Here is a 23,234-nt window from a genome sequence, read left to right as displayed (position 1 = left end):
CACAACTACTGAGCCCGCGTGCCACAACCACTGGAGCCCGTGCTCCACAACAAGAGAAGCCACCGCAATGGGAAGCCTGCCCATTGCAACGAAAGAGTAGCCCCCGCTTGCGGCAACTAGAGAAAACCCGCGCCCAGCAACGAAGACCCAACACAACCAAAAAAATAATTAATTAAAAAGAGATTAACATGATAAAAATTTTAAAAAGTACACAGCATTCAACAAATACTTCCCTCTCTCTCCCCTCGGATTGGCCAAGCCCCTCCCCCAGATTCCCGGGACGCGAGGACCGTAGCGTAATGACGTAGGAGGACGTAAAGATTCTCCCACCCTTATCTCCGTTTCCTAGGAAACGTGGACTCCGCGTTCAACTCCCCGTCGCTGCCCTCTTGACGTCACGGTCCGGACAGGAGGGCGGGGCGAGTGCTACCGCCAGGGGCGGGGTGGCGCGGGCCGGCCGGGCTGTGCACCTGCGCCTCGGCGGTCCGCCTGGGGCATCATCCCCGGCCCGCCTGGCCCCGCCATGGCCAGGCCGCAGAGGACTCCGGCACGCAGTCCCGACAGCATCGTCGAGGTGAAGAGCAAAGTAAGGGCCCCTCCAGCCCCGGCTCCGGCCTCGGCCCTAGGCGCTTCCAATTCCCTCATTCTCCCCTTCCTGGCTCCTTGGTCCCCACCACCTTTTTCTCTCCTCCATCCTCCACGTCCCATTCTCCGGCTTTTCTTCTCGCTTTCCCCCATCCATCCTCCTTCCTTCTACTGCCGGCCTCAAGAGTCCCTCTGTGGCGTGGGTACCTGAGGGTGGGGAGAAGACCTTGGACAGCGTCCCTTGTACTGGGTGCAAGGCTGCAGCTGTTGTGAAGCCCCCCTGTCTTTCTCACCCCTGCCACCTTCGGACCTGTGGTGAGAAAGGGCACGGACTCCATCCTAACCCCTCCCCGCCCCCCCCACCCCCACCCCGGCCTCCAGTTTGATGCCGAGTTTCGACGCTTCGCGCTGCCCCGCGCTTCGGTGAGCGGCTTCCAAGAGTTCTCTCGGTTGCTGCGTGCGGTACACCAGATCCCGGGCCTGGACGTGCTGCTTGGCTATACGGATGCTCACGGCAACCTACTGCCCCTCACCAACGACGACAGCCTGCACCGGGCCCTGGCCAGTGGGCCCCCGCCGCTGCGCCTGCTAGTGCAGAAGCGGGGTGAGGAGGATGGGGTACAGTGGGCAGCCTCTGTGGGGTAGGGTGACAGGGCAAGTCTACAAGGGTTAGTCCATGCCCAGTGTGCCCAGGCTTCACCCTCTGCAGTCCCTGCCCTTGGCCTGACCTCCAAGTGGCAGGAAATAGCTACAGTGCCCCCTTCCTCAGGCAATTGGCCTGATGGAAAAGGGCTCAAATGGGAAAGCAGGGTGTCTGATCTCGGCGTCCCCCTCTCCTGCAGCAGAAGCTGATTCCAGTGGCCTGGCCTTTGCCTCCAACTCTCTGCAGCGGCGCAAGAAAGGGCTCCTACTTCGGCCAGTGGCACCCCTGCGCACGCGGCCACCCCTGCTAATCAGCCTGCCACAAGATTTCCGCCAGGTTTCTTCAGTCATAGATGTGGACCTACTGCCTGAGACCCACCGACGGGTGCGGCTGCATAAGCATGGTTCCGACCGCCCCCTGGGTTTCTACATCCGAGATGGCATGAGTGTGCGCGTAGCTCCTCAGGGCCTGGAACGGGTTCCAGGCATCTTCATCTCCCGCCTGGTACGAGGGGGCCTGGCTGAGAGTACAGGGCTGCTGGCAGTCAGTGATGAGATCCTCGAGGTCAATGGCATTGAGGTAGCTGGGAAGACCTTGGACCAAGTGACAGACATGATGGTCGCGAACAGCCACAACCTCATTGTCACTGTCAAGCCAGCCAATCAGCGCAATAATGTGGTGCGTGGGGCATCTGGGCGTCTGACAGGGCCTCCTTCTGCTGGGCCTGGGCCTGCTGAGCCTGATAGCGACGATGACAGCAGTGATCTGATCATTGAGAACCGCGAACCTCCCTGTTCCAATGGGCTGTCTCAGGGGCCTCCGTGCTGGGACCTGCGCCCAAGCCGCCTACTTCCTGATGCCCGCAGCTCTCTGCCCTCCCTGGATGATCAGGAGCAGGCCAGCTCTGGCTGGGGGAGTAGCATTCAAGGAGATGGCAGTGGCTTCAGCCTCTGACAGGCAAAGATGCAGCCCTTGCCCTTCCAGGCTGCTGGGACATGGCAGGGACTTCCCCAGTGGGGTTTTTTAGCTTGCTCATGGGGCCCTCTCAGTCTGGGGAACATTAAAGGTTTTCTACAAATGCAGTTATGGTCCTTCTGTTTCCCAGCCCTGGCCTCCTCCTTGATCCCACAGTCTTGCCTTCTGGCCTGGACATGAGGCAGGAGAGGAGGAGTGATAAGGGCAGCAAAGAAACCTTCCTGTAGTCAAGCAGCAGGAGGGACACCAGGCTTGGCATTTCTAGGGTAAGAAAAGCTCTTATGGAAACAAACCCCACTGTGTACAAAAGGTTTAATTTTGACAAAGGGGTTAAGAGGCTGGGATGGCCCTTCCACAGCCACCAGTGACTGGGAAGAGTGCTCTGGGGATACTGCCCACCCCACTGCTCCTGTCTTCGAACTCCACTCTATGATGGGGCCCAGTCCTGCCCTTTACAACCATGTAGCGATACTCAGTGAGACCCCTGACTCTATCCCCATAAAAGGGCTCAGGCATCCATCTTCACAAAGACCTTGGGGCGGGAAAAGATCTTGATGGCCTCCTCTACCTGCACCAGCTTCTGGTCCAGCTCAGCACGATGGCTCTGGGCTCTCAGTGAATCCGCCCCAGCAGGCAGCAGCACCAGCTCACGCAGCAGCTGGCTCTGGCCTACAGAGGCCCCAGGAACACTAAGTGCTGGGCAGGGGTGCATGGTCCCCAGTGGGTTCCCCATCCAGCTCCCTTTGGCCACATACTCACTCTGGAGCAGATTGCTCAGTGTCTCCAGCCGCTGGTTCTCAGGCATGCAAGTGTGGCCAGGGGGCATGGCCGGGTCCGGCTGGCTGTGCTGACAGGCCTCAGCCTCCTGCCGCCACAGATCCCTGCGCTCCAACAAGCTGCGATGCAACAGACTCAGGATTGATGATCCCAGGGCAGATGTTGGCTCCCACCCACCATAAGCGTCCCTTACCCTGGGTGTTGGGCAGTAGGACCTACTAATGGGGCACATGACCCTTCTGTGTGGCGTTGTAGTGCTCCTGGGCCTGCCGCTGCTGCTCCAGCACCTGTGCCAGCACTTGCAGCGAGCGAGAATGACGCCGGGGGGCCCTCTTGGCAGTGCGAGCATTGTGGGTAATGAAGTCCACACTTGGGCCTGGGCCCTGCAGGACATGGCAAGCGTGATGAAGTAGACAGCACTGTGTTGTGCCCTTGAACCTCCCCAGGATCCCTGCCCTACCTCTCAGCCCTCACACATCCTCTCACCTTAGCATTGGGACCTGGTGGGGTTAGCTGGGGACGGGGGATGCGGGGTGGTGGGAACCCAGGGCCGCAACGGGAATGTGCCCGCAGGAAGTGGGCAGGCTCTGTCCCAGAGGCAGGGCTGGGCTCCTGTAGGCCAAGGCATAGCAGAGGGATAAGTCAGGCTGAGGTCAGGGTCTCAAGCCATAAGACCAAGCCTCTGCCCTTCCTGCCTTTCAGGATCTTTCTCTATCACCAGTCCTCTGGGACTGGCCTCCTTCGTCTTGAAAGAGCACTTCTCCTCATCAGCATTTAAACATGTGTGTTTCTCACATCTTTAAGAAAACAAATACCCCTCCTTCTATCTCAGTCCTGGCTTCAGCCACCATTTCTTTTTTCTTTCCTTCCTAGCTAAGATTTCTGGCTCTGTCCCCACCAAGGTCACCAACAGTTGGTCTCCAAGCCCTTAAATCCAAGGTCACTTCCCTGGTCTCATCGTCCTCAGCCAGATCCTCAATAACTCCTGGGTCTCACTCCTGATATCCACATCTGATTCTCCATCTGCTTGCTGGACACATTCCCACTCCCTGCGAGTCCCATAAATGCTTCTGATTCAACACATCCACATATGACCTTATTGTCTTTTCTCTCAATCCTGCCTCTCCGTCTCAGACCCGTGGATAGAGAAGTGGTGCCACCATCTACCCAGATAGAATCCTACCACCATACATACCCCTGCCCCTGCCCTTCCCATTGTCCTTAGAAATAAAGGTAAGAAGGGGATTATGTGGCCCTTTATGATGTGGGTACAGGTGACTTCTTGGCCTAACCTCACGCTCTTCTTCCCTCACAGTGAATTGAACACAGCATTCCCACTGCCCACACTCCCTCTGGTCTTAGGACTTCTATCTGTGAGGTTCCATCTCTATAGAATGTTCTCCTCCATCCTCCCCTGGCCTAATTCCTACTTGCCCCTCAGAATCACCCAGCCATCATCACTTCTGAGAAAGCCCCCCAGCCCCACTCTGCAGCAGAACCAGCTATCTCTTAGTCCCCTGTTACCTTAGTTCCCTGCGGTTTTCCACCCTCCTCATAACTCAGATCAGAGTATAATTGCCAAAAAGATGGGCAATACTTCTGGCTGCCTGAGGCAGGTACCTGCAGCTGGGCCTTGACGTGGGACTCCACTTTGTCATACTTGGGTGAGCGCCAGAGAGCCTTCAGGGGCCTGGACTGGTCCTGCTCCCGGCTGTGCTCCTGCTCACGGAAGCGCCTCTGGATCTCCCTGATCCGCCTCAGGTTCTCCTTCTCATGGTCTTTAGGGTCCTTCCCTGGGGAAAAGATGTTGCCAGGCTCTGCCCTACATACAGCCCATGCAATCCAACTCACAGCAGTGAACACACAGGCCCACACCCTGCCTCCCACAGAAAGATCTCCCTGACATCTCCATCTAAGTCCACCTTGTTCGTCACCTTGTTCCCTTCCTCACGCAGTAATTATCTTCTTCTATTCCTGATGATTTTCTACATGTTTTATTGTGAAGTATACCATTAATCATCTTGCATATCATATTCACCACTTCACTTGTTTATTGTCTCTCATCTTGATTCGATGATGCGCTTCTCCAACCTTGTTTTCCTAGCACCTATAGGGCCTGGCACACAGTAGACACTCAAGAAACAACCTTTCACTGATGCATGAATTCATGAAGCTGAGCTATGGGTTTTCTGGGGGATACCTCATCTAGTCCTCTCCTGCGAGGAAGAAGAGAGGACTTTTATAGTCGGGGAAACTAACACTCAGAGAGGTAAAGCCTGAGCCTTCCTCAGGGAAGGAGAAGCAGCTGCTTTTGATCTCAGCTTTGACTTCAGACTCGCCTCGTCCCTTCTGTCCAGAACTTACACTTGGGAGAGGCCCCTGGGCCTAGGGAGATACCCCCGAGCTGCAGCAGCACGCCATCCACGCCGCGCCGGCCACGCTCCAGGATTTCTCGGGCTCCGGGACCGATGCGGGGACCGCGGGGAGGTGTGGCATCTAGGTCGGGGTCCGGAGTCAGCAGGCCCAACTTCAGCGCGCTTCCCTCAAGGCGCCCTTGGGCTGAGAGGCCAGACGGGGCGGAGCGCGGAGTTCAATGGTGGAGCTGGGCCCGACCCTTGCTCTGGCTTCGCCAGGGTGAGGCACCCCACAACTCACCCGAGGCCGGCCGCCGATAGTAGTCTGGACAGAGCGTAGGGTCTGGGGGGATGGGCCCCGAGATGCGGGACGGACCCTCGCACATGCCGCCGTCGTCCTTCTGCAACAGTGCACCGAGGCCTGCCGGTACGCATCTCCGGCCCCGAACCCCCTCCCTCAGCCCAGTCCAGTCCTCCCTGGAGCCGGGCCCTGACCCCAGCTGTGCCGCCCTGCCTGAGTTCCCGGCCCTCGCCCCGCCTCCCGACCCTGGCCTGCGCTCGCCACCTCCGCTCTCAGCCCACTTCCCTGCCCCGTTGGCAGCCCCTCACCCGGGCAGGGGACTCACCCGAGCAGTTTCACCGCCCATTGCCGCCACCCGACCTCTTTGCTGTTGCCAGGTAACAGTGGTTTCCGTCCCTGAGGTCAGGGGCCAATGCCCCCTGGCGCAAAGCCTTCTGGGGCTTGTAGTTCCAGCTGAGGGTGGGGCCAGACCGGCTGCCAGTTGCCCTTCGCAACCCGGCCCTTCTCCGGGGTCAGCTCACGGTCTACCAGTTTAGGGTCCGCCCTCCACCTCCCACCCGCCACGTCCCCCAAGCAACCGTCGAGGATGCGCTGATCCTCCGCAGCCATGGCCTCAGCAGGGGCTGAGAAGCGGCCAGGGGCCCAAGAGGGAACAGCCTTGGGGCAGTCACAGCTTATGGAGGTGCCTGGTGGCCATGCGCAGAATTCTGAGGTGACCATTAGGCTGTCTAGCCTTCAAACACTTGGCCACAGAGCTTTAGGAGACCAGCTTCTGTGCAATGACCCCCTAACTGCCAGGACAGGCTCCACAGGCTGGGAGGGGCATGGGCTGGTGCCCTTCATCCAATTTGGTATCTAATGGCTGATCCCTGTATCCTTTGCCTGGCCATGGTGACCAGTTACCTATGTGTCACCTCTAGTGTCCAGTTATGGGAGACCAGTGCCTGGTGCCAGCCCATGAAGCCTGCCAAACCCAGGGTGAAGACAAGTGTCCAACAGGGCCAGTCTCAGAGCCAAAGATCCAGGAGGAAAGACTCAAGCTGGAGGAAGAGAGGCACAAGCCAGAGGTGCAGGCACTAGAGGAGAGAGGTCCCAGGCCTATGGCCTCCACTGTGAGGACCAGTCATGGTCTGAAGAGGAAGCCAGTCAAGTGAGGGGGCTTTCAGAAGGAAGAAGCTGAAGGGCTGGGGAGGTGGAATGGGGGTGGATTCCGTAGGATTCCTAAATCGGGCATTCCTGCAGTGTACATACTTATCCTTTGCCACCACCATCACTCCTCCCCTCTTCTGTCCCTCGAGAGCTCTGATGTAGGGAACATCCAGAGAGGGAGTCTCAAAGCCTTGTAAGGGACTGAACTCATGAGCTCTTGGCCCCTGTCCAGCCCCGGGCCCCACTGACCAGGAAAGGGACAAGCATCTGGGTGGTAGGCAGACAGGGCTATTCCCTAGGACAGGGCACAGGAGCCAAGGCTGGTGGCTGGCTCCTCAGGCCTTCTTGTCCCCTAGCCTCCCAGGACCTAGCCACCAAGCCCATCCTAGGGCTGAAGCTGAGCTGCCACAGGGGATGCCGCTGCAGAGGGAGGAGCGGGAGAGTAGCCAGAGTGAGCCCTCGCCGTCTGCCAAACAGCGCAAAAAAGCCAAGAAGCGCAAGAGTGTGGGAACCCCAGTGCTCCCTGTGGTGGCCAGCACAGTGTCTGCGTGCTCAGAGACCTTAGGACTGGAGCGTGAGTGGCATTCCCCGGGCCTTCCTTTTATCCCCCGCCTGCTGGACCCGACATGGCGCAGCTTGGCGCTCCAGCCCCTGCCCTGCCCCGGGTCCTTGCAGGAAAGGCCCAGCGCCTGCGACCGCTGTACCGGTACATCAACTATTGCAACCCTGAGCTGAACCAGGCAGGGGAGGGGGACAGGGAGGCCGAGGCTGAGGTGAAGCCTGAGTCGGCGCTGGCCCTCGTCCCCTGAGGAGACAGGTGTGGAGCAACTGCAGGCCTTGCTGCCCATGGCAGGTGAGCTGGGCTCAGGCCTCACTTTGCCCTGCCCCAATATGTTCATGACCCCCACCTACACTCTGGTTCCCCTGGGAGAGGAAGCTGGCGAGGAGCCTGGGGGTTTGCCCAGCCTGGGGGTCAGCGGTTGCCTCAAGGCTGAGATGCTCAAGTCAACTCAGGTGGACACCAACGAGATGCTAAGTGTCTGCGCTGCCCTACTTGTACCCCCACTCTCTCCTCAGTACAAGTGACTGTCCTGCCCCACTGGGGGCTCCCCTTCTCCCAAGCCTGAACCCGAGCAGCAGGCTATGGCCCTGGGCACTCAGGTGGGAGGGGATTCTGCTCCTGCCCCTACTTGGGACCTTGGGTTTGCCAAAAATAAATGTTTTTCCTTTTCTCAGACTGTGATTCTCCAAATAAGATGCCTGAAGAGGGAGAGGCTGGGAAGAAGGGTGGAGGATTCCCCAGTACAGTGAACTGGATTGCCCAAGAACTTGACAGAAACATAGATTCCTGGGCACTACCCCAGACCTAACTGAATCAGAACCTGCAGGGGCGGGGCCTGGTTCTGTGCATTTAAAACCTCCTCAGATGAACCTGAAGGTCAGACAAGATAACAGTGGGGATGGAAAGGCGGGTGGTAAGGAGGAATTTGGGGAAGAGAAAGGAAAAGGACTGTCAGGTCACGGGAAGCGGGTGCTTGGCCTTGCTCCCTGTCTCCCAGGGAAGGGGCCTGCATTGATCTGACCTTGAGGGGACCAACACTTGGAATCCTCCTTCTGAGGTGGCAGAGTTCATTTGCCTGTCCCAAGAGGGGCAGCTCTCACAGCTGGACCAGACTTTGCCCCCAGAGTGGCCCCTGGTGACAGAGGAATTGGTGCCTTTTTCTGGCAGGCAAGGGGTGGTGGTGGAGGTGAATGTTCTCTTTGGACCCCTGTGGCTGAGCCACTGGATGACTGTGGCGTCTCATCCTCAGGGGTCTCTGGGAAGAGGGGGCCAGTGCTGGCCATTTTGGAAAGCCCCTATCCTGCTGCCTCCTGGTCCTCTTGCATGTCCCTCAGACATCGTAAACACAGGGAATTCCAGATTAAATGGATTTCTCCTCCCTCCAACCTGCTTTTCCTCCTGTTTCTCATCTACACAATTGTTCAAGCCAAAATCCTGATATCACCCCAGACCCCATCCTATTCTTTGCTCATTGACTCCTGCCAGCTAATCAGGCATCAAGGCAGGTGAATCTACCCTCTCAGAGAATCTCTCGGACACCCTAGTCAGCACCCTTGCCTGGGACACTATCATCGCCAGGTGAGAGCTCACTAGTCTCCCTGCCGGTGGGTCCTTGCCCCACCAACCCACCCAGTGATTCTGCTACACACATTCCTGAACCCCTGATGGTGTTGCTCCCCCTCTAGCACCCTGCTCCTTTTACCCCAGCTACCTTAAAACTTTTAGTGGCTTCCTGTAATTCCCTGACCAACTACACCTTTTCTTACCTTCCCTCTCTGCCTGTGGGGCTTCCCCTGCCTAAAATGCCTTTATTTCTTCACCCTCAACCTGGCTAGTATACTTGAAGACTCACGGCGCCTTGCTTCCTGCTGGGCCAGGCAGCACCCAGTGCTGTATTGCCCTACATTGTAGCATCTACACGCTACTATCACTGTGGGTTATACAACTATTTTGGGGACTAGACTGTGAACTCCCCAAGGCATGGGTCATTGCACCGCATCCACCTAACAGAGGGCCCCCATGAAAGGCACCAAGATAAGGAGACCAAGGTGGGGAGCCAAGGAAGCTGCAGAGAGGGACAGGTTAGGATCTGAAAGGCTGAGGCCATCCAAAGTCTAGGACCATATGGGGGGCCCCTGGGATAATGGCCTGGCTATCCAGGAAGGGAGGGGGTGGGCAGGCCCAGATGGAGGAAGTAGGAAGAAAATGGGCACAATCCCAGGCTGTTCCCTCCTTTAGGGGTCACTTGGATGCTCACTGGCCCCATGACAAGGCCTCAGGGCAAGCCTTGGGGTCAGGACATTTATTCTTTTTGCCCACGCTTCTCCCTGGGCAGTGACTTGACTGAGCTAGGAGATACTTCTACAGGGACCATGCAGACTGAAATGTTGCCCATAGGGATGAGCACGAATTCTCCAGGGATTTTAGGGATAACGGAGTTTGATCTCCTGACTTTATGGCTGAGGAAGCAGAGGGCTGCAAAGGAGTGGCCTTGCATGAGACCACACCCCGGGGCCAGGGAGGGCCTGCCCTTTCCGGAGCCCTGAAGATCTCTGAACCTGGGGGCTCTCTGGCTAAGACCTGACCCAAGAAGGCTGAGCATCTGCTTTCTCTGTGTGGTCTCCAGGGCTGGAGGTGTCGGCCAGGCCAGCACTGATAAGGAAGATCTGTTCCTATCTCCTCACAGGTGACGTAGGAAATACTCAGTAACCACAGAAGAATTAGTCTGTTTCCCGGGGGCTTATTCACTTGACAGGCTTGTCTAAGCAGGGTGGGTGATAGCAGCCACAGAAAGGAACAAGACGCCACTACCGCTCCTAGAAGCTCACTCTAAGTGTGCAATGCTGAGGCAGCATAATTCAAGGAGACGTGATACAGAAGGGCTGAGGACCAAAGCTGTGGCGCCACAGGTAGTGGGGGTGACTGCCGCTTTGCCTGCAGGAGTGAATAGGCAGCTCACCAGCTGCTTCCTGAAGGAGAGAGTTGGGTGGCCTTCCAATCAGAGGATATGCCAGGGATGAAGCCTCACTAGTGTGGAAGATGTCAGGCCCCGTGTAGGAGGGCCGTTTAGCATGGCTGAAGCAGAGGCCTGGCTATCACACCAGGCTGGGTGAGACTGGGAGGGATAAGGAGGGGTGTAGGCAACGAGGGATCTTGGCCTGACATTTTGGCGAGGTTGCTTGGGCATCAGCGTGAAGGGCCGAATAAGGAAGGGAAAGACTGGGGACAGGGAAGCGAGGAGGCTGCTGCCATTGTCTGGGTGAGTGCGAGGCCTAGATTTGGTTGGGGGTTGGAAAACAAGCAACAGGTATTCTGGAAGTTCGCTTCTGCTTGCTGTAACAGAGAGGAAAAGCTAACTGCATTTTCACTGGCTTGGAAAAACTTTATTTTGACCCAAGGAAGATCCTGAGATTTGGGGAACAGGTCCTGGGAGGTGATGCTGACTTCCTCCAGGAGGGGGAGCTGCAGGACAAGCCTGGAACCAGTTGACTGTCACCTCTGGGAACCAGAACCCTGCTGGCTTCCTTGGGAACAGGCATCTGGGCCACCTCATGGTACCTCCCCTCCCCGGCACCAATCCAAGAGATACATGGTGGTAAAGATGTCTGAGGGATGGCCATGGACCTAGGTTCTGCAGAGTACCAACAGAGGACCTGGGTCCTCAAGAGTAGCTCTGCCCTAAGCCCATGTACAGTCGGCCCCAGGACTTGGTCGGAATCCATCTTTGTAAACCAGAGGTTTTGTTGCAGAGTCTTATAAAACCTAAGTGCCACTGTGGGTTAATAACATGGCCCTTTCTTAAGTAAGAGCATCTGAATCGGATGCAGGATGCATGTGCTTTCTTGGTCAATACCCAAATTTAGGGGGGATCTCAACATCCTATTAACACACAGAAGGATGACCTGGAGCTGAGCCGGGAGGAAGGGAGCAGCTTCTCCTCCTTCACCTCTGCCAGCATCCTGCCTGGTGGGGTTCTCTCTACAGTCCACCTACTAGTTCAGGCCAGGCTGAGATTCCTGCTGTAGAGAGGAATGAAACCTGGATGAGGACCCGAGTGGGGAGGGGCAATGCCTGGGCACTCAAGAGTCTTGAGATGCCACAAGCACTAAGGAAGGAGTAGTTCAGGGTCAGGCTCTGTAGTCAGAGGACCCTGACCAGGCTCCTAGCTCTGTCACTTCTAACTTACAGGAGGCAAGTAACTTTGCCCCTCTCTGCTCTGAATAACGGGAATATTAATAGTAGTACCTCGTAGAGTGGTTTGGATATTAAACGGAATAATACACGTGAACCGTCTATCCCAGGGGCCCCAATATGCAATAAGTACACCCCAACACTAGCCACTGTTATTTTATCTCACAAAGACAAGGTCTGTAACCAGGACAATACAGGAAAATAGGCCTGGTGACTCCTATAAAGGGTGCCAGGAGGAAGAGGGAGCCCTCTCTGAGCCTTTCTCTTTCTGGTGAGGAGTCCACAGCAGGCCAGAAAGAGGGAAGATTAGAGAAGGGGAAAATTTGGTCCAGACTTAATTCTGGCAGAGGAAACAAAGGGGTAGATGTGTCCACTCCCACGGTCCTGCCCCACCTGCCCGACTGACAGGGTTAAAAGCCTCTTCCTGTGGGGAGAACAGGTTAGTAAAAGCAGAGCTGGAGACTGGCTGGCTAGGCCAGGCAGTGCTCGGTTACACCCCGGCTACAATGCTTCCGAGGGGCAGCGCCTTCCTCCAGTTCACCCCGTCTAGCCTCCCTGGGGCCACTCCTCACCCCTCCTCTCCCAGGGCTCCTCTGGAGCCAACCCCTTGGTTTCGAGAACAGAACCCTTCCTGACCTCCAGCCCAGGGAGACCTCAAACTCTCCCACTATCTCCCCTTAAACATCAGGCCTGGTTGGCCCCCTGAAGTCTTAAGTCCTGTTTGCTGAGGAAAGACTTCTTGGAGGGCTCCTGAGGGATTCAGCTGCAAGGGAATAAGCCAGGAGATGAGGGCAGACAGCAGTAGGAGCCTGTGTGTCCTGCTAGATAGTGATGGATCCAGAGCAGGTCAGGGCTGCCACGGAGCCATGAGGAAAGAGAAAAATAGAAACAAATCTACAACAATCAACAAGCCTTTCATTATTAAAGAAACCCAATCTACCAAACAAACAACCAACAACCACATGTCACAGTGTCAGACTTTCGGATTTATTAACATTTATCAGATGTCCCAGAGCTCTCCCTTGTCTCCTCTCTGCCAACTCAGGGGCCCTCTGCCCTCGGTCAACAGCCCCTGAGAGCTCATCTACTACAGAACCCCTCCTCCCTGCCAGGGAAGGGGCAGCCTGGAGGCCGGAAGGGCTTGGCCACATGGGAGCGAGGGCAGGTGCAGATCCCCGAGGGATGACTTCATGCCCTCACCATTCCTGAGATGCCCCAGCCCAGGACGGGCATGGAAACAAGGCCTCTTGTCATTTCTCCTCAGGCCTGAGGAATCAAGCCAAGCTGGCTCCTTGCTGTGCTTTCGCATCCAGTTAAGACCACAAATAGGCTGATGAAGCCCCCAAGTCAAGCCTTTGCTGGAACTGCTCACACACTGGGGGCAGCTCCGCCCTGTGCAGTGTGCTGGCCCTCTCAGCCATGGCAATAGGAACGGCACCGCCTCACCAGTCTGAGGAGCAAATGAGCACTGGAGGGGGCGTTCTCCTGGGGCCACCTTCGGATTCACCCGAATTCAACTCTGCCCAAGCTGACCTATCAAATGAAAGACACTGTGCTATAACCAAGCCCTCCCAACACAGCTCCTCCCTCGCCCTTTGCCCCGTGGCAGGGAGCCCACGTGCAGGCTCACAGGTTATTCCGCTGGAGCGCCTCGCACAGGTTCTGGTTGGCGTCGGGCTCCTCCGTCAGCACCTCCACAGCCTCCCACTCCCCGGATCGGCTCGACCGTTTGATGGCATCCACCACGCTCTGCATGTAGAGCCCATCCTCGAATGAGGCGGCCATGGAGACGGGGGTGTGGTCCCACGTGCGGCGGTCCCCCTGCCCCTGGAAGGACTGGCGCAGGGCCTGCACCATGTAGACCATGCCCTTCAGGTAAAGCAGCGGGACATCCTGGGGCCCCTGCTCGGGGAGCCCCGTGCCCACAGCCAGCGAGTCCCTCAGCAGCAGCTCCTCTTGTGTGGCAGAGTTCTTCTGCCCGTAGAGGTCAGCTCCCCGGGCAACAAGGCGTCCCGCAGAGCCCACCACCATGACCTCGTGCACAAAGGCGCCTGGCATGTTGAAGTTGAGTGTTACTGTGCTGCACACACCCCCGCCCATAAGCATCTGGAAGAAACAGAAGTCATCGCTGGTGACATGCCGGATGCCACGGATGGCTGCATTCTGCCTCACAAAGGTCTTGAGCAGCCCATGTACCTTCTCGGCTTTCTGGCCAGTCAGGTGGGTCAGCAGGTCCACAATGTAGGTGCCCATGGTGTGCAGGCCCCCACCGCCCATGAGCTCATCACAGATCCAGCCATAGTTGGGGCTGAGCAGGCTGCCCGAGTAGACGCGGGCATCACAGATCATCACTGCACCCACATAGTGCTCGGCAATCAGCTGCTTCATGCGCACGAAGGCAGGCAGGAAGCGCAGCACGTTCCCCACCAGGCTCATCAGCTGCGGGTAGTAGCGTGAGGCTGTCACCATCCGGAAGGCATCCACCGAGGTTGCTGCCTTCTCACAAACCACATTCTTCCCAATGCCTGAGAATAAAACACAACAGGAAATCTCAAAGCTCCAAGGGGTTTACACTGGGAAAAGAAAACCCATTTCTGGAAGGCAGGTGACTCAGGAAAGCCGCCTCTGAGACCAGGTGGTGACCTGGGACAAAAGGAAAGGTGATCAGCTTGGATGAAAATGGTACCCAGTGACTGGGACTAGAGAAAGAGTTACGGGCTTGAGAAAGAGAAGCAAGTTCTTAAAGGAAAAATGAAAGGAGTAGAGGTAGAAGGTGCAAACCAGGAGTGAGAGGTGAAGAGAGGTGGTACAAGGTTAACTTTATGTGTCAACTTGGTCAGGTCATGGTGCCCATCAAATACTAGTCTAGACACTGCTGGGAAGATATCTTTAGATCTGATTAACATTTAAACCAGTAGACTTTGAGTACAGCAGACTACCCTCCATAATGTGGGCAGGCCTCAACTCATCAGATGAAGGCCTTGAGAAAAAAGACTGAAGTTCCCTGAAGAGGAAGGAATTCTGCCTCCGGATTGCCTTCAGACTCAAGTCTGCAACATAACCTCTTGCTGGAATTCAGATTTGCTCTGCAGATTTCAGATCTGTCAGCTCCTACAATAGCATGAGTCAGTTTTTAGAAAATAAATCTCTACCTCCCTCTCTCAATATACATCCTCCTGGTTCTGTTTATCTAGAGAACACTGCCTAATACAAGTGGGCTGGAGAGGTGGACATGCTTCCTGGACATGCTTATGTACCTTTATGCATTTATTAGATCATCATCTTGGGGTAAGAAAATCAAATCAATATTCTAGGGGATGAGCTTAGCACTCTCAGTTGTAACTGCAGAAAGGGCTCTAAGATTCCTTGCAGATTGTCCTCTGAAAACACTGGTTCAACAAGTTAGTGTAGTCATAAGGCCCGAAAATGCTTGGCTCCAGGAAGAGGGGAAAGGGAGAGAAAACATCCTTTCTGTCTCATGCCTGTTCTGAGTACATCGCAGCTGGAATGCACCCAGAGAGCAAAACAAAGCTAGACAAAGCCCTGAAGAGAGAGACCAAGAGGACTGAGCAGCTCCCACACGAGGGAAACGAAGGGATCAACACTCCTCCACATCATGAGATGAAAGCTCATGAGGGTACGAACAGCCACAAGACACCAACTCCTGGAGTATTGCTGTGAGCTTGGGATGGTTCAAGCAGAAGAAAGTCTTATGCTAATATCTTCAACAGAAAACTTACAAAGCCCAAGAAGTCGTATGGACTGGACACACACAGGTTTTGGGGTACAGCAAGCTAGGGAAGGGTGAAGACATCCAGTTATTCCACTACTCATTCCACAGACACTGCCCTTGGGGTGCAACTCAAATTCCACTACCTCAATTCACCCAAGAAGTCATGGGCTTCTTGAGGGAACAAGCTCAAGGGTCTGGTACAGATGGCAGAATAAGGGAAGACTTCATGGGGGAGTGCCGCCAGGGTTATCTTTAAGGAAGCAGATGTTCCAGGAAGCATGAGGGGGAAAGGACACCCAGGCAGGAAACTGCATGTGCAAAAGCACTGAGGAAAGGGCTGGGATTCCTAAAGTCCTGAGTGAACACCAGGAAACAGGTTGGAGGGTTTACACAGGGTCTATAAGAAATGTAGGAAATTGGATAGATAGTTGGTAGCATCACTCACAAAGACATTCAAGGTGGTGGGATAGGTTTGGTGTTGGAATCCCAAACTGAGCTCTTGATACTCCCTTCCCTGAGTTTTCTCCATCTCAGTCAATGGCGATTCCATTCTCCCCGTTTCTCAAGCCAAAATCACGGATGTCACTCACATCCATCCCACTTTCAATCATCAATAAATCCTGTTGGCTTAGCTTTCAAACTACATCCAGGATCTCACCAGTTCCCACTACCACCACTGCCACCTTCCTCATCCAAGTCACCACACTTTTTTGCCTGGATTATTGCAATGGTAACTTAACTCGTCTCCCTCAGTCTTTTTTTTTTTTTTAAATAAATTTATTTCATTTATTTATTTATTTTTGGCTGCGTTGGGTCTTCGTCGCTGTGCGTGGGCTTTCTCCAGTTGCGGCTACTCTTTGTTGAGGTGTGCGGGCTTCTCATTGTGGTGGCTTCTCTTGTTGTGGAGCACGGGCTCTAGGTGCGCGGTCTTCTCATTGTGGTGGCTTCTCTTGTTGTGGAGCACGGGCTCTAGGCGCGCAGGCTTCAGTAGTTGTGGCTCGCGGGCTCTAGAGCGCAGGCTCAGTAGCTGTGGCACACGGGCTTAGTTGCTCCGCGGCATGTGTGATCTTCCAGGACCAGGGCTCAAACCCATGTCCCCTGCACTGGTAGGCGGATTCTTTACCACTGCACCACCAGGGAAGTCCGGCTTCTTCTTTTATACATTTTTATTTAATTTTTTATTTTAATAAATTAAAAATATTTCTTTATTAATTCAGGCTGCGCTGGGTCCCAGTTGTGCACATGGGATCCTCGTTGTGGCCTGCGGGATCTTTTTTTTTAGTTGCAGCATGTGGACTTCTTAGTTGCAGCATGTGAACTCTTAGTTGTGGCATGCAGGATCTAGTTCCCTAAGCAGGGATTGAACCTGGGCCCCCCACGAATGCGAGCGTGGAGTCCCACCCACTGGACCACCAGGGAAGTCCCTGAGTGTAGCTTCTTCTGATGGACTTGGATTCTGTTCACACATGCTCAGGAGGCGAACTTGTCTGGCCACCTTGCAACAGAAACAATGGGGCCCCAGGACAGCTGACTGCTCAGAAAGGGCCATTTATTGGTGCCAAACTCGAGCTTTGGAGCCACTCTGGGATTCAAATTTTGGTTCTCTCGCTTGGTTGCTGCATGACCTGGGACATTTCTAAACCTCTCTGGGCTTTGGTTTACTACACTGTAAAAGGAGAGTCACATCTACCATGCAGGGTAGAACAGTAAGTCAAATGAGGCAGGATATGTAAAGTGCTCAGCCCAGCAAAGCTCTGTCAACGGTACATTTTATAACCATCACCACGGGAGAGACCCAGCAGATGTCATAAATACAGGAAAAAAAAGGTCCACTGTGACTCAGATTTTAAGACTCACACAGAAGCTACATTTTCCAGGCCAATAATATCAATGTTCAATATTTTGAAAATTTAATTTTTAAAAAGAAGTTTAAAGATCAACATGAACATAGATGAGTTTTCTTATTCTATGTGCTGTTTATCAGGCCTCTCATAGAGTTAGGCCCAGACCAGTCCTTCGGAAGCTCACATCCTGACAAAGCCCACAGGAGATAATCTGGTGCCTTTGGCCAATCCTTCCAAGCTCCCCTCACTTCCTACCCTCTCCCCTGCCACCCTGACCCTCAAGAACCCCACAGAGCATTTGCCATCTGCACATATGGGATTCTCGGGCATGAACTCCCAGTGTTACGAAGCTCAGTGTTGCGGCAAGGAGGAACACATGTAGATCAGTAGCCTATGACCTAATTCAATCTCTTCACTTTACAAAACTCTTGAAATCTCCTGCTCTTCTCTAAACAGTAACGAAAGCTTTACAACAGGCACTGGCAGGACAACAGGAGAATGGCTAGCCAAGCGTTACATGCCCAAGGCGGGGAGCAGCGTGGAAAGGGCAGGGGGCCAAGGCAAGGGGAGAGGCCCTTGCACAGGGGTCCAGAGCTGGACCTGCAAGGAGAGTAGCCCCTAACTGCTATCACTATCTGCTCTTGGAGGGTCTCCAATGCTTCCCCACACTTGTGGGATTTTAGGATTAGGGACAGGAGAATCACAATACTCGGTGAGAATTTGGCCACTTGGCTGCAGCTCTGGCCAACCCAGAGGTTTCCTGCTATAACTATGCACAGCAGGGGTTGGGGTGGACACTGCAATGTGGGGAGGAGAGGAGGTGGGCTGGGAGGAAAAGGATTCCTGTGGCTGCCGAGAGTTTGGTGGTGATAAACTAGAGTAAGTAATATCTACTTCATGCCACGAGAGGCCAGGGAAAGGGAAGAGGCCTTCCTTCTTGAGCCTGAACAGTAAGAGAGCTTTTGAACTTGGGACCCAGTAGTATTATTAGTGTGGGAGCTAAAGGCCATCTTGAGTTAAACCAGGCTCCTGCAGGCCAGCTGCACAGGTCCTGTACCTTTAGGAAGACTGGTGTTGCCTTGAAAGACATGTTTATTTAAGTTTATCTAGCTTTCCTATTAGGAAATCAATGAGGTATTAGAGAAGCTGAAAACCACTTTTGTCTCTAGGGAATGGGGAAAGCATGGTTGCCGAGTGCCATTAGCTCAGATCTTCTGGAGGCTGAACAAGTTCCAGACTGCAAGCCTCTCTCCAGCTCATGCTCCCCAGACGACCTAGGAGTAAAGTGCCCTGAGAAGCTGCCCCAAACCACCTCTTTGTTCCTTAGTAACGCACCACAGGTTCACAGCTCTGGGACAACACCGCTGTTTCCCTCTTTAGAGGTGTGGGACTAGACAAATGATTTCAAACAGCAGGGAAGAAAAGCAGCCCCAGAAAAAGCACCACTTTTATGTTTTACAAAATCCATGGATTCTGCCTTTTTTTTTAAACAAAGAACGTTCTGCTACTTAGAAAAGTAAGTTTGAAAGCCACCAGACAGAATCACTGCTGCCCACAGCCCAGTCTCTCCTGGGTCACAAGCCCCTGTCAGCTCCCTGAGTCACACCAGCAGACTGGGCTTGCACAGGTAGAATTTGTGAACACTTCCATTCAACCAGTGTGCCAGGCCCTGTGCTAAGCTCAGAGGATACAACATCAGGCATGATCTCTACTTTCAGACAACTTACAGTTTAGTGGGAGAGAAAGCCATTAATCAAATTATCCTATGAATACACATAGAATTGCACTTGTGATAAATGCAATGAAGATGATATTAATGTTAATATGAAAGATATAGCAGGGACCTGATCTGGACTGGGGGTCAGGGAAGGCATCCCAAGGGACTGGTGTTCTTGAGATTAAATTATCTGGGTCAGGCTGCTTGAGAAATGATCCCTTGTTATCTTAAGAACTGGGCACAGAAGCTTACCTTTTAGTGACAGATTTAAGAAAACATTCAACTATGGCAAAAATGGTGGGGCACTTTGTACATTAAAATTTTTCTGAACCACTTCTAAACTGAGAAATAAAACATTAGAGTCCCTCCCTCTCCTTTAAGGAATTCACAGGAAAGCCACACAGATGAAATCTGAGGTGGAAGAAAATGAAAAGTCAAACAAAAGTAGAAAATAAGATCCTGAGAAAACCATAATTCAAAAAGACACATGTACCCCAATGTTCATTGCAGCACTATTTACAATAGCCAGGACCTGGAAACAACCTAAGTGTCCATCGACAGATGAATGGATAGAGAAGATGTGGTACATATATACAATGGAATATTACTCAGCCATAATAAGGAATGAAATACGGTCATTTGTAGAGACGTGGATGGACCTAGACTGTCATACAGTGTGAAGTAAGTCAGAAAGAGAAAACCAAATATTGTATATTAATGCATACACGTGGAATCTAGAAAAATGGTACAGATGAACCTATTTGCAGCGCAGGAACAGAGATGCATAAAGAACAGATGTGTGGACACAGTGGGGGAAGGAGAGGATGGGATGAACTGGGAGATTAGGTTTGACATAAGTACACTACCATGTGTAAACCAGATAGCTAGTGGGAACCTGTGGTATAGCACAGGGAGCTCAGCTCGGTGCTCTGTGATGAGCTAGATGGGTGGGATGGGGGGTGGGGTGGGAGGGAGGTCCAAGAAGGAGCTCCTTCCAGAGCTTCACATTACAGGAGGAAAGAATGGGTCCTGCTTTTGAGGCATTAATTTAAGTACAGTCCTCCAGGGACTTCCCTGGTGGCAAAGTGGTTAAGAATCTGCCTGCCAATTCAGGGGACACGGGTTCGAGCCCTGGTCCAGGAAGATCCCACATGTCACAGAGCAACTAAGCCCGTGCGCCACAACTACTGAGCCTCTGCTCTAGAGTCCACGAGCCACAACTACTGAGCCCGCATGCCGCAACTACTAAAGCCCACGCACCTAGAGCCCATGCTCCGCAACAAGAGAAGTCACCACAATGAGAAGCCAGCGCACCACAACTACAGAAAGTGCACGCGCAGGAAAGAAAACCCAACGCGGCCATAAATAAATAAATAAATTTATATTTATAAATATATATATATATATATATAGTCCTCCAACCTACAGAAAAGTGTTTCACATTTGAGATGACTTAGAATGCTTAGTTTCATTTCTAAGCTACATTCAACTCGGTGAACACTTACCTAACGAACATCCAGAGGAGATGCCTACCATTTATTTTTGATGTGAATTTAACTTAAACAAATCTCTTCCATGTGGGACAACAGGAAAGCCTGGCTTTCCCTTGTAATGTGATGCCAGTGTCTTTCTTGGTCAGTACTCAGAGGCAGTCATGTATCATGCTGGAAAGGCTGAATGATACCCTCATTTCACAGGGGCCCACACAGGTTGAGAGGGACAGAAATGGGGTCAGAAGTGGGGTCTGATGTCAAGGTCAGTTTGGTGCTCTGCCTACAGCAGTTCGTGTACTCACATCAAGTCCTTTGGGAAAACTGGAGGAGTTCTCATGGCCTCTTCCATATAAGTTAAAATTAAGACAGAATTCTCACTTAAAAAAAAAAAAGAAAAAAGAAAGCAAGCACACAGGGAGTCAACTTCATGGTCACAACAGGCTCAGTGACTCCTTTGGAGCCTAAGTGGGCAGTGCCTGAGGGCAGGTCCAGCTGACAAGGGCTCTCCCAGCCCAACCAAATTGGCCCTGTGGTCATGTACCTGCAAGAACAGACCAAAGACCCTCATTCATACCCTCCTCCTTCCTGACAACAGAGATGTGGAGAGAAGGCTGATGGCCTTACTTCACTAAGGGCTGGGATACAAGACCCCAGAAGCTTCTGGTCATCCCTGTCCTTCCTGTTTATATTAAATGGCCCAAAGTCCAATGTTTTCCTGTACCAGGAAAACAGCAGGCTTGGGCCCAAAGAACTCTGGGGTTTCCTCTTTCTCCTTACACAGCTCAGAAATGGCCTCTGTGGGGACCCTAAAGTTCAAGAAGGCAACCAGAGCCTCTAGCACTCTGCCTCTGCACACACCCGGCCTCACCAACCTGCATTCATGCCACAAGGAACGGCGAGAAGTCAAGTGACCATGGTAGCTTGATTCCCTTGAACCAGCCCTCTGTTAAAGTGTTGGCTTAAGTCTACTTCTAAACCCAATCTGGGAGCGTTATCTGCCCTAAAAATCTAGGGCCAGTGAATAGCTCCAATGTCACACATCCTCAGAGAGAGCTCTCTGGAAAAGACAAACCATCTATAATTTTTGGCCAAAACTTACACGCTCTAAATCAACAACCAGACAGACTATTCCTGCTCACTTCAATGAACATTTATCCTCTCCAACCCATTGGGCTAGAGGTGACAGACACCCTCTTATCCCCAGACTACGGGAGAGACAAGCAGCAGAGCCTTGGACCCTCCACCATGGTAGTGGCCAGAAGGAGTGGTGGTCAGCCTCACGGCATATCAGTTCCTGGACCCACAGATCTCTGACTGCATCAGAGAGACACCTGGCTCCCATCACCTTATATAAAACAATTACTCTGTCAATTAATTATATGCTACCTGAATTGTTACTTAAGTCTTTTCTCATTTACCTTGCAATGTGTGTTACTTCTAGTCTCTTCAACTGGACTGTGAAATCTGAAAGCAGAGATAGCTCCAATCCAACACTGCTCTGAATGTCAAGAATGACATCAGGACAGTGCCTAGCACACAGGAGACATTTTAAAAAAAACTGCTGGATGAATGTTTACTGGTTTGTTTTCCTATTAAATTAGATTCTGATTCCTATATAAGACAAAGAGAATAATTTTTCTACAGTTGACAGGAAAGAGAAGCCCAACAGGAACTGCAGGAGAACAGCGCACCAAGCCATGCCCAGCCAGGGGCAGGAGGTGGCCGAGCAAACTATTTCCGGAGGGAGCAGAGATGTGAGCAGGCTGATCTGTGGATCCTGTCAGGGAAACCCAGCACTGTCAGAGAGCCTTCCCACCCTCTGGCACACAAAATTGCAAAGCTTGGCGGGAAGGGTGTGTGCTCAGTCTAGTCAAGGACTGACAAAATATGAGAAATGGCAGCCTTGATACACATCCTCTTCTCCTTTCTGTGGTGCTGCGTGCCACAGAAATGGAAGAACAAATGCATCAATCACAGCCAATACCCCAGTGCCCAGGTCTTTGAACTCTGACTTCACAGAGGCAAACTTTACAATGCCTGAAATGTAATAATCTCTAGCCCCTGCGACAGGCCAACTCCAAAGACATTTGCTTCATTTTTGCTCAGGGATTTACTTATTGGAGGTGGGGAACGCTGCATGTCTCCCAGCCACTGGAGCATTTCCTCCCCCAGCCATAAGGCCTCCCAACGTGCCCTCCCTCGGCACTGCTTCAGGGATGAGTGCTGTCCCAGACCCAGGCCCAAGAAGGACCACCCAGGCCCAGAGGAGAGCAGTGTCACTCAAGGACCACTGAGAGGGAGGCGCAATCTGCCCTTGCTGTGGCCTGACTGTCCATACCTAGAGCCTTCACAGATATCTGTCGGGTAAGCGGAGGGGGGATGTTGATGCACACCAGATCCACGTCTTGATGCAGCAAGACGTCATCGGTCCGGCTGGTGTAGAAGGTGATGTTCATCTCCTCGGCAAGCTGCTTCGCCTCCTCCTCGGTCTTCCCCCACAGGGCCTCCACTGTGAACCCTTCTGCCCGCAGCAGTGGGACCAGAACCCGGGCAGAGCTGCCAGTCCCAAACACGCCCACTCCGGGAAGCATCTTCATGCTGGCTTCTCCGTTCACCAACTCATCTCCTCACAAGAGTCTCCAGCATGAGTACGACCATCCCACTGTCCTGGTCACACATGGCTCCTGGAACAGCAAGCAGGACACTGGCTGTTAGTGGAGGGCACACTCAGTTGAGGCTACTTTCGGGACTGATTTGGAAGCAGTAAGTTCTCTGCCACAAAAGACAAATGAAATATTGCTCCAAACTGAAATGCTGCAGAAGCTTCTCCCATGGAGACTTAAGGATATTAGCCATATCTATCTACTAGGAGGAGGAAGGATGAAAAATGAGTAAAGCTAGGTTCAAGTT

The 23,234-nt window shown here is 53.2% G+C and overlaps 4 protein-coding genes across 6 annotated transcripts; 2 read left to right on the top strand and 2 right to left on the bottom strand.

Annotated features, from left to right (window-relative positions):
• Positions 1-523: 523 nt before the first annotated feature.
• PARD6A (par-6 family cell polarity regulator alpha) lies at positions 524-2,274 on the top strand (the record flags this gene model as incomplete). 3 transcript variants are annotated; one of them, XM_079723414.1, is made up of 3 exons in its annotated part: positions 524-586; positions 967-1,099; positions 1,428-2,274. In XM_079723414.1, the coding sequence occupies 3 exons, from the start codon at positions 524-526 to the stop codon at positions 2,180-2,182; spliced, it is 951 nt and encodes a 316-aa protein (XP_079579540.1). In that variant the 3' UTR covers positions 2,183-2,274. The 3 variants fall into 3 exon arrangements, with proteins under 3 accessions (XP_079579540.1, XP_079579539.1, XP_079579538.1); XM_079723413.1 differs by having other exon boundaries at positions 967-1,189; positions 1,431-2,274; XM_079723412.1 differs by having other exon boundaries at positions 967-1,189.
• A 224-nt stretch (positions 2,275-2,498) lies between these two features.
• ENKD1 (enkurin domain containing 1) lies at positions 2,499-5,720 on the bottom strand (the record flags this gene model as incomplete). The annotated part of the gene is made up of 7 exons (XM_079723343.1): positions 2,499-2,872; positions 2,963-3,099; positions 3,200-3,363; positions 3,467-3,592; positions 4,601-4,773; positions 5,345-5,539; positions 5,636-5,720. The coding sequence occupies 7 exons, from the start codon at positions 5,718-5,720 to the stop codon at positions 2,712-2,714; spliced, it is 1,041 nt and encodes a 346-aa protein (XP_079579469.1). The 3' UTR covers positions 2,499-2,711.
• Positions 5,721-6,242: 522 nt separating this feature from the next.
• On the top strand, positions 6,243-7,870 carry LOC307066149 (uncharacterized protein C16orf86; the record flags this gene model as incomplete). Its single annotated transcript, XM_079723246.1, is given in 5 exon segments — positions 6,243-6,347; positions 6,556-6,785; positions 7,141-7,358; positions 7,460-7,587; positions 7,589-7,870. Coding segments are annotated over 5 exon segments (963 nt in total).
• Positions 7,871-12,502: 4,632 nt separating this feature from the next.
• Positions 12,503-22,924, bottom strand: GFOD2 (Gfo/Idh/MocA-like oxidoreductase domain containing 2). The gene is made up of 2 exons (XM_079723169.1): positions 22,663-22,924; positions 12,503-14,062 (listed from the first exon to the last, which is right to left on the bottom strand). The coding sequence occupies exons 1-2, from the start codon at positions 22,919-22,921 to the stop codon at positions 13,164-13,166; spliced, it is 1,158 nt and encodes a 385-aa protein (XP_079579295.1). The 5' UTR covers positions 22,922-22,924; the 3' UTR covers positions 12,503-13,163.
• Between the last annotated feature and the right edge of the window lie 310 nt (positions 22,925-23,234).

Source organism: Hyperoodon ampullatus, assembly GCF_949752795.1.
Source record: "Hyperoodon ampullatus genome assembly, chromosome: 18".
Taxonomy (NCBI): Eukaryota; Metazoa; Chordata; class Mammalia; order Artiodactyla; family Ziphiidae; genus Hyperoodon; species Hyperoodon ampullatus.
Note: the sequence above shows the minus strand (reverse complement) of the source record. Positions and strands in the feature narration are given on the sequence as shown.

Excerpts from the sequence above, each read along its gene's own strand:
- GFOD2 (XM_079723169.1), bottom strand. The coding sequence starts at position 22,921 with ATGAAGATGCTTCCCGGAGTGGGCGTGTTTGGGACTGGCAGCTCTGCC. Across the intron at positions 14,063-22,662 it reads GATATCTGTGAAGGCTCTAG|GCATTGGGAAGAATGTGGTT; the intron begins GTATGGACAGTC and ends TTTTATTCTCAG.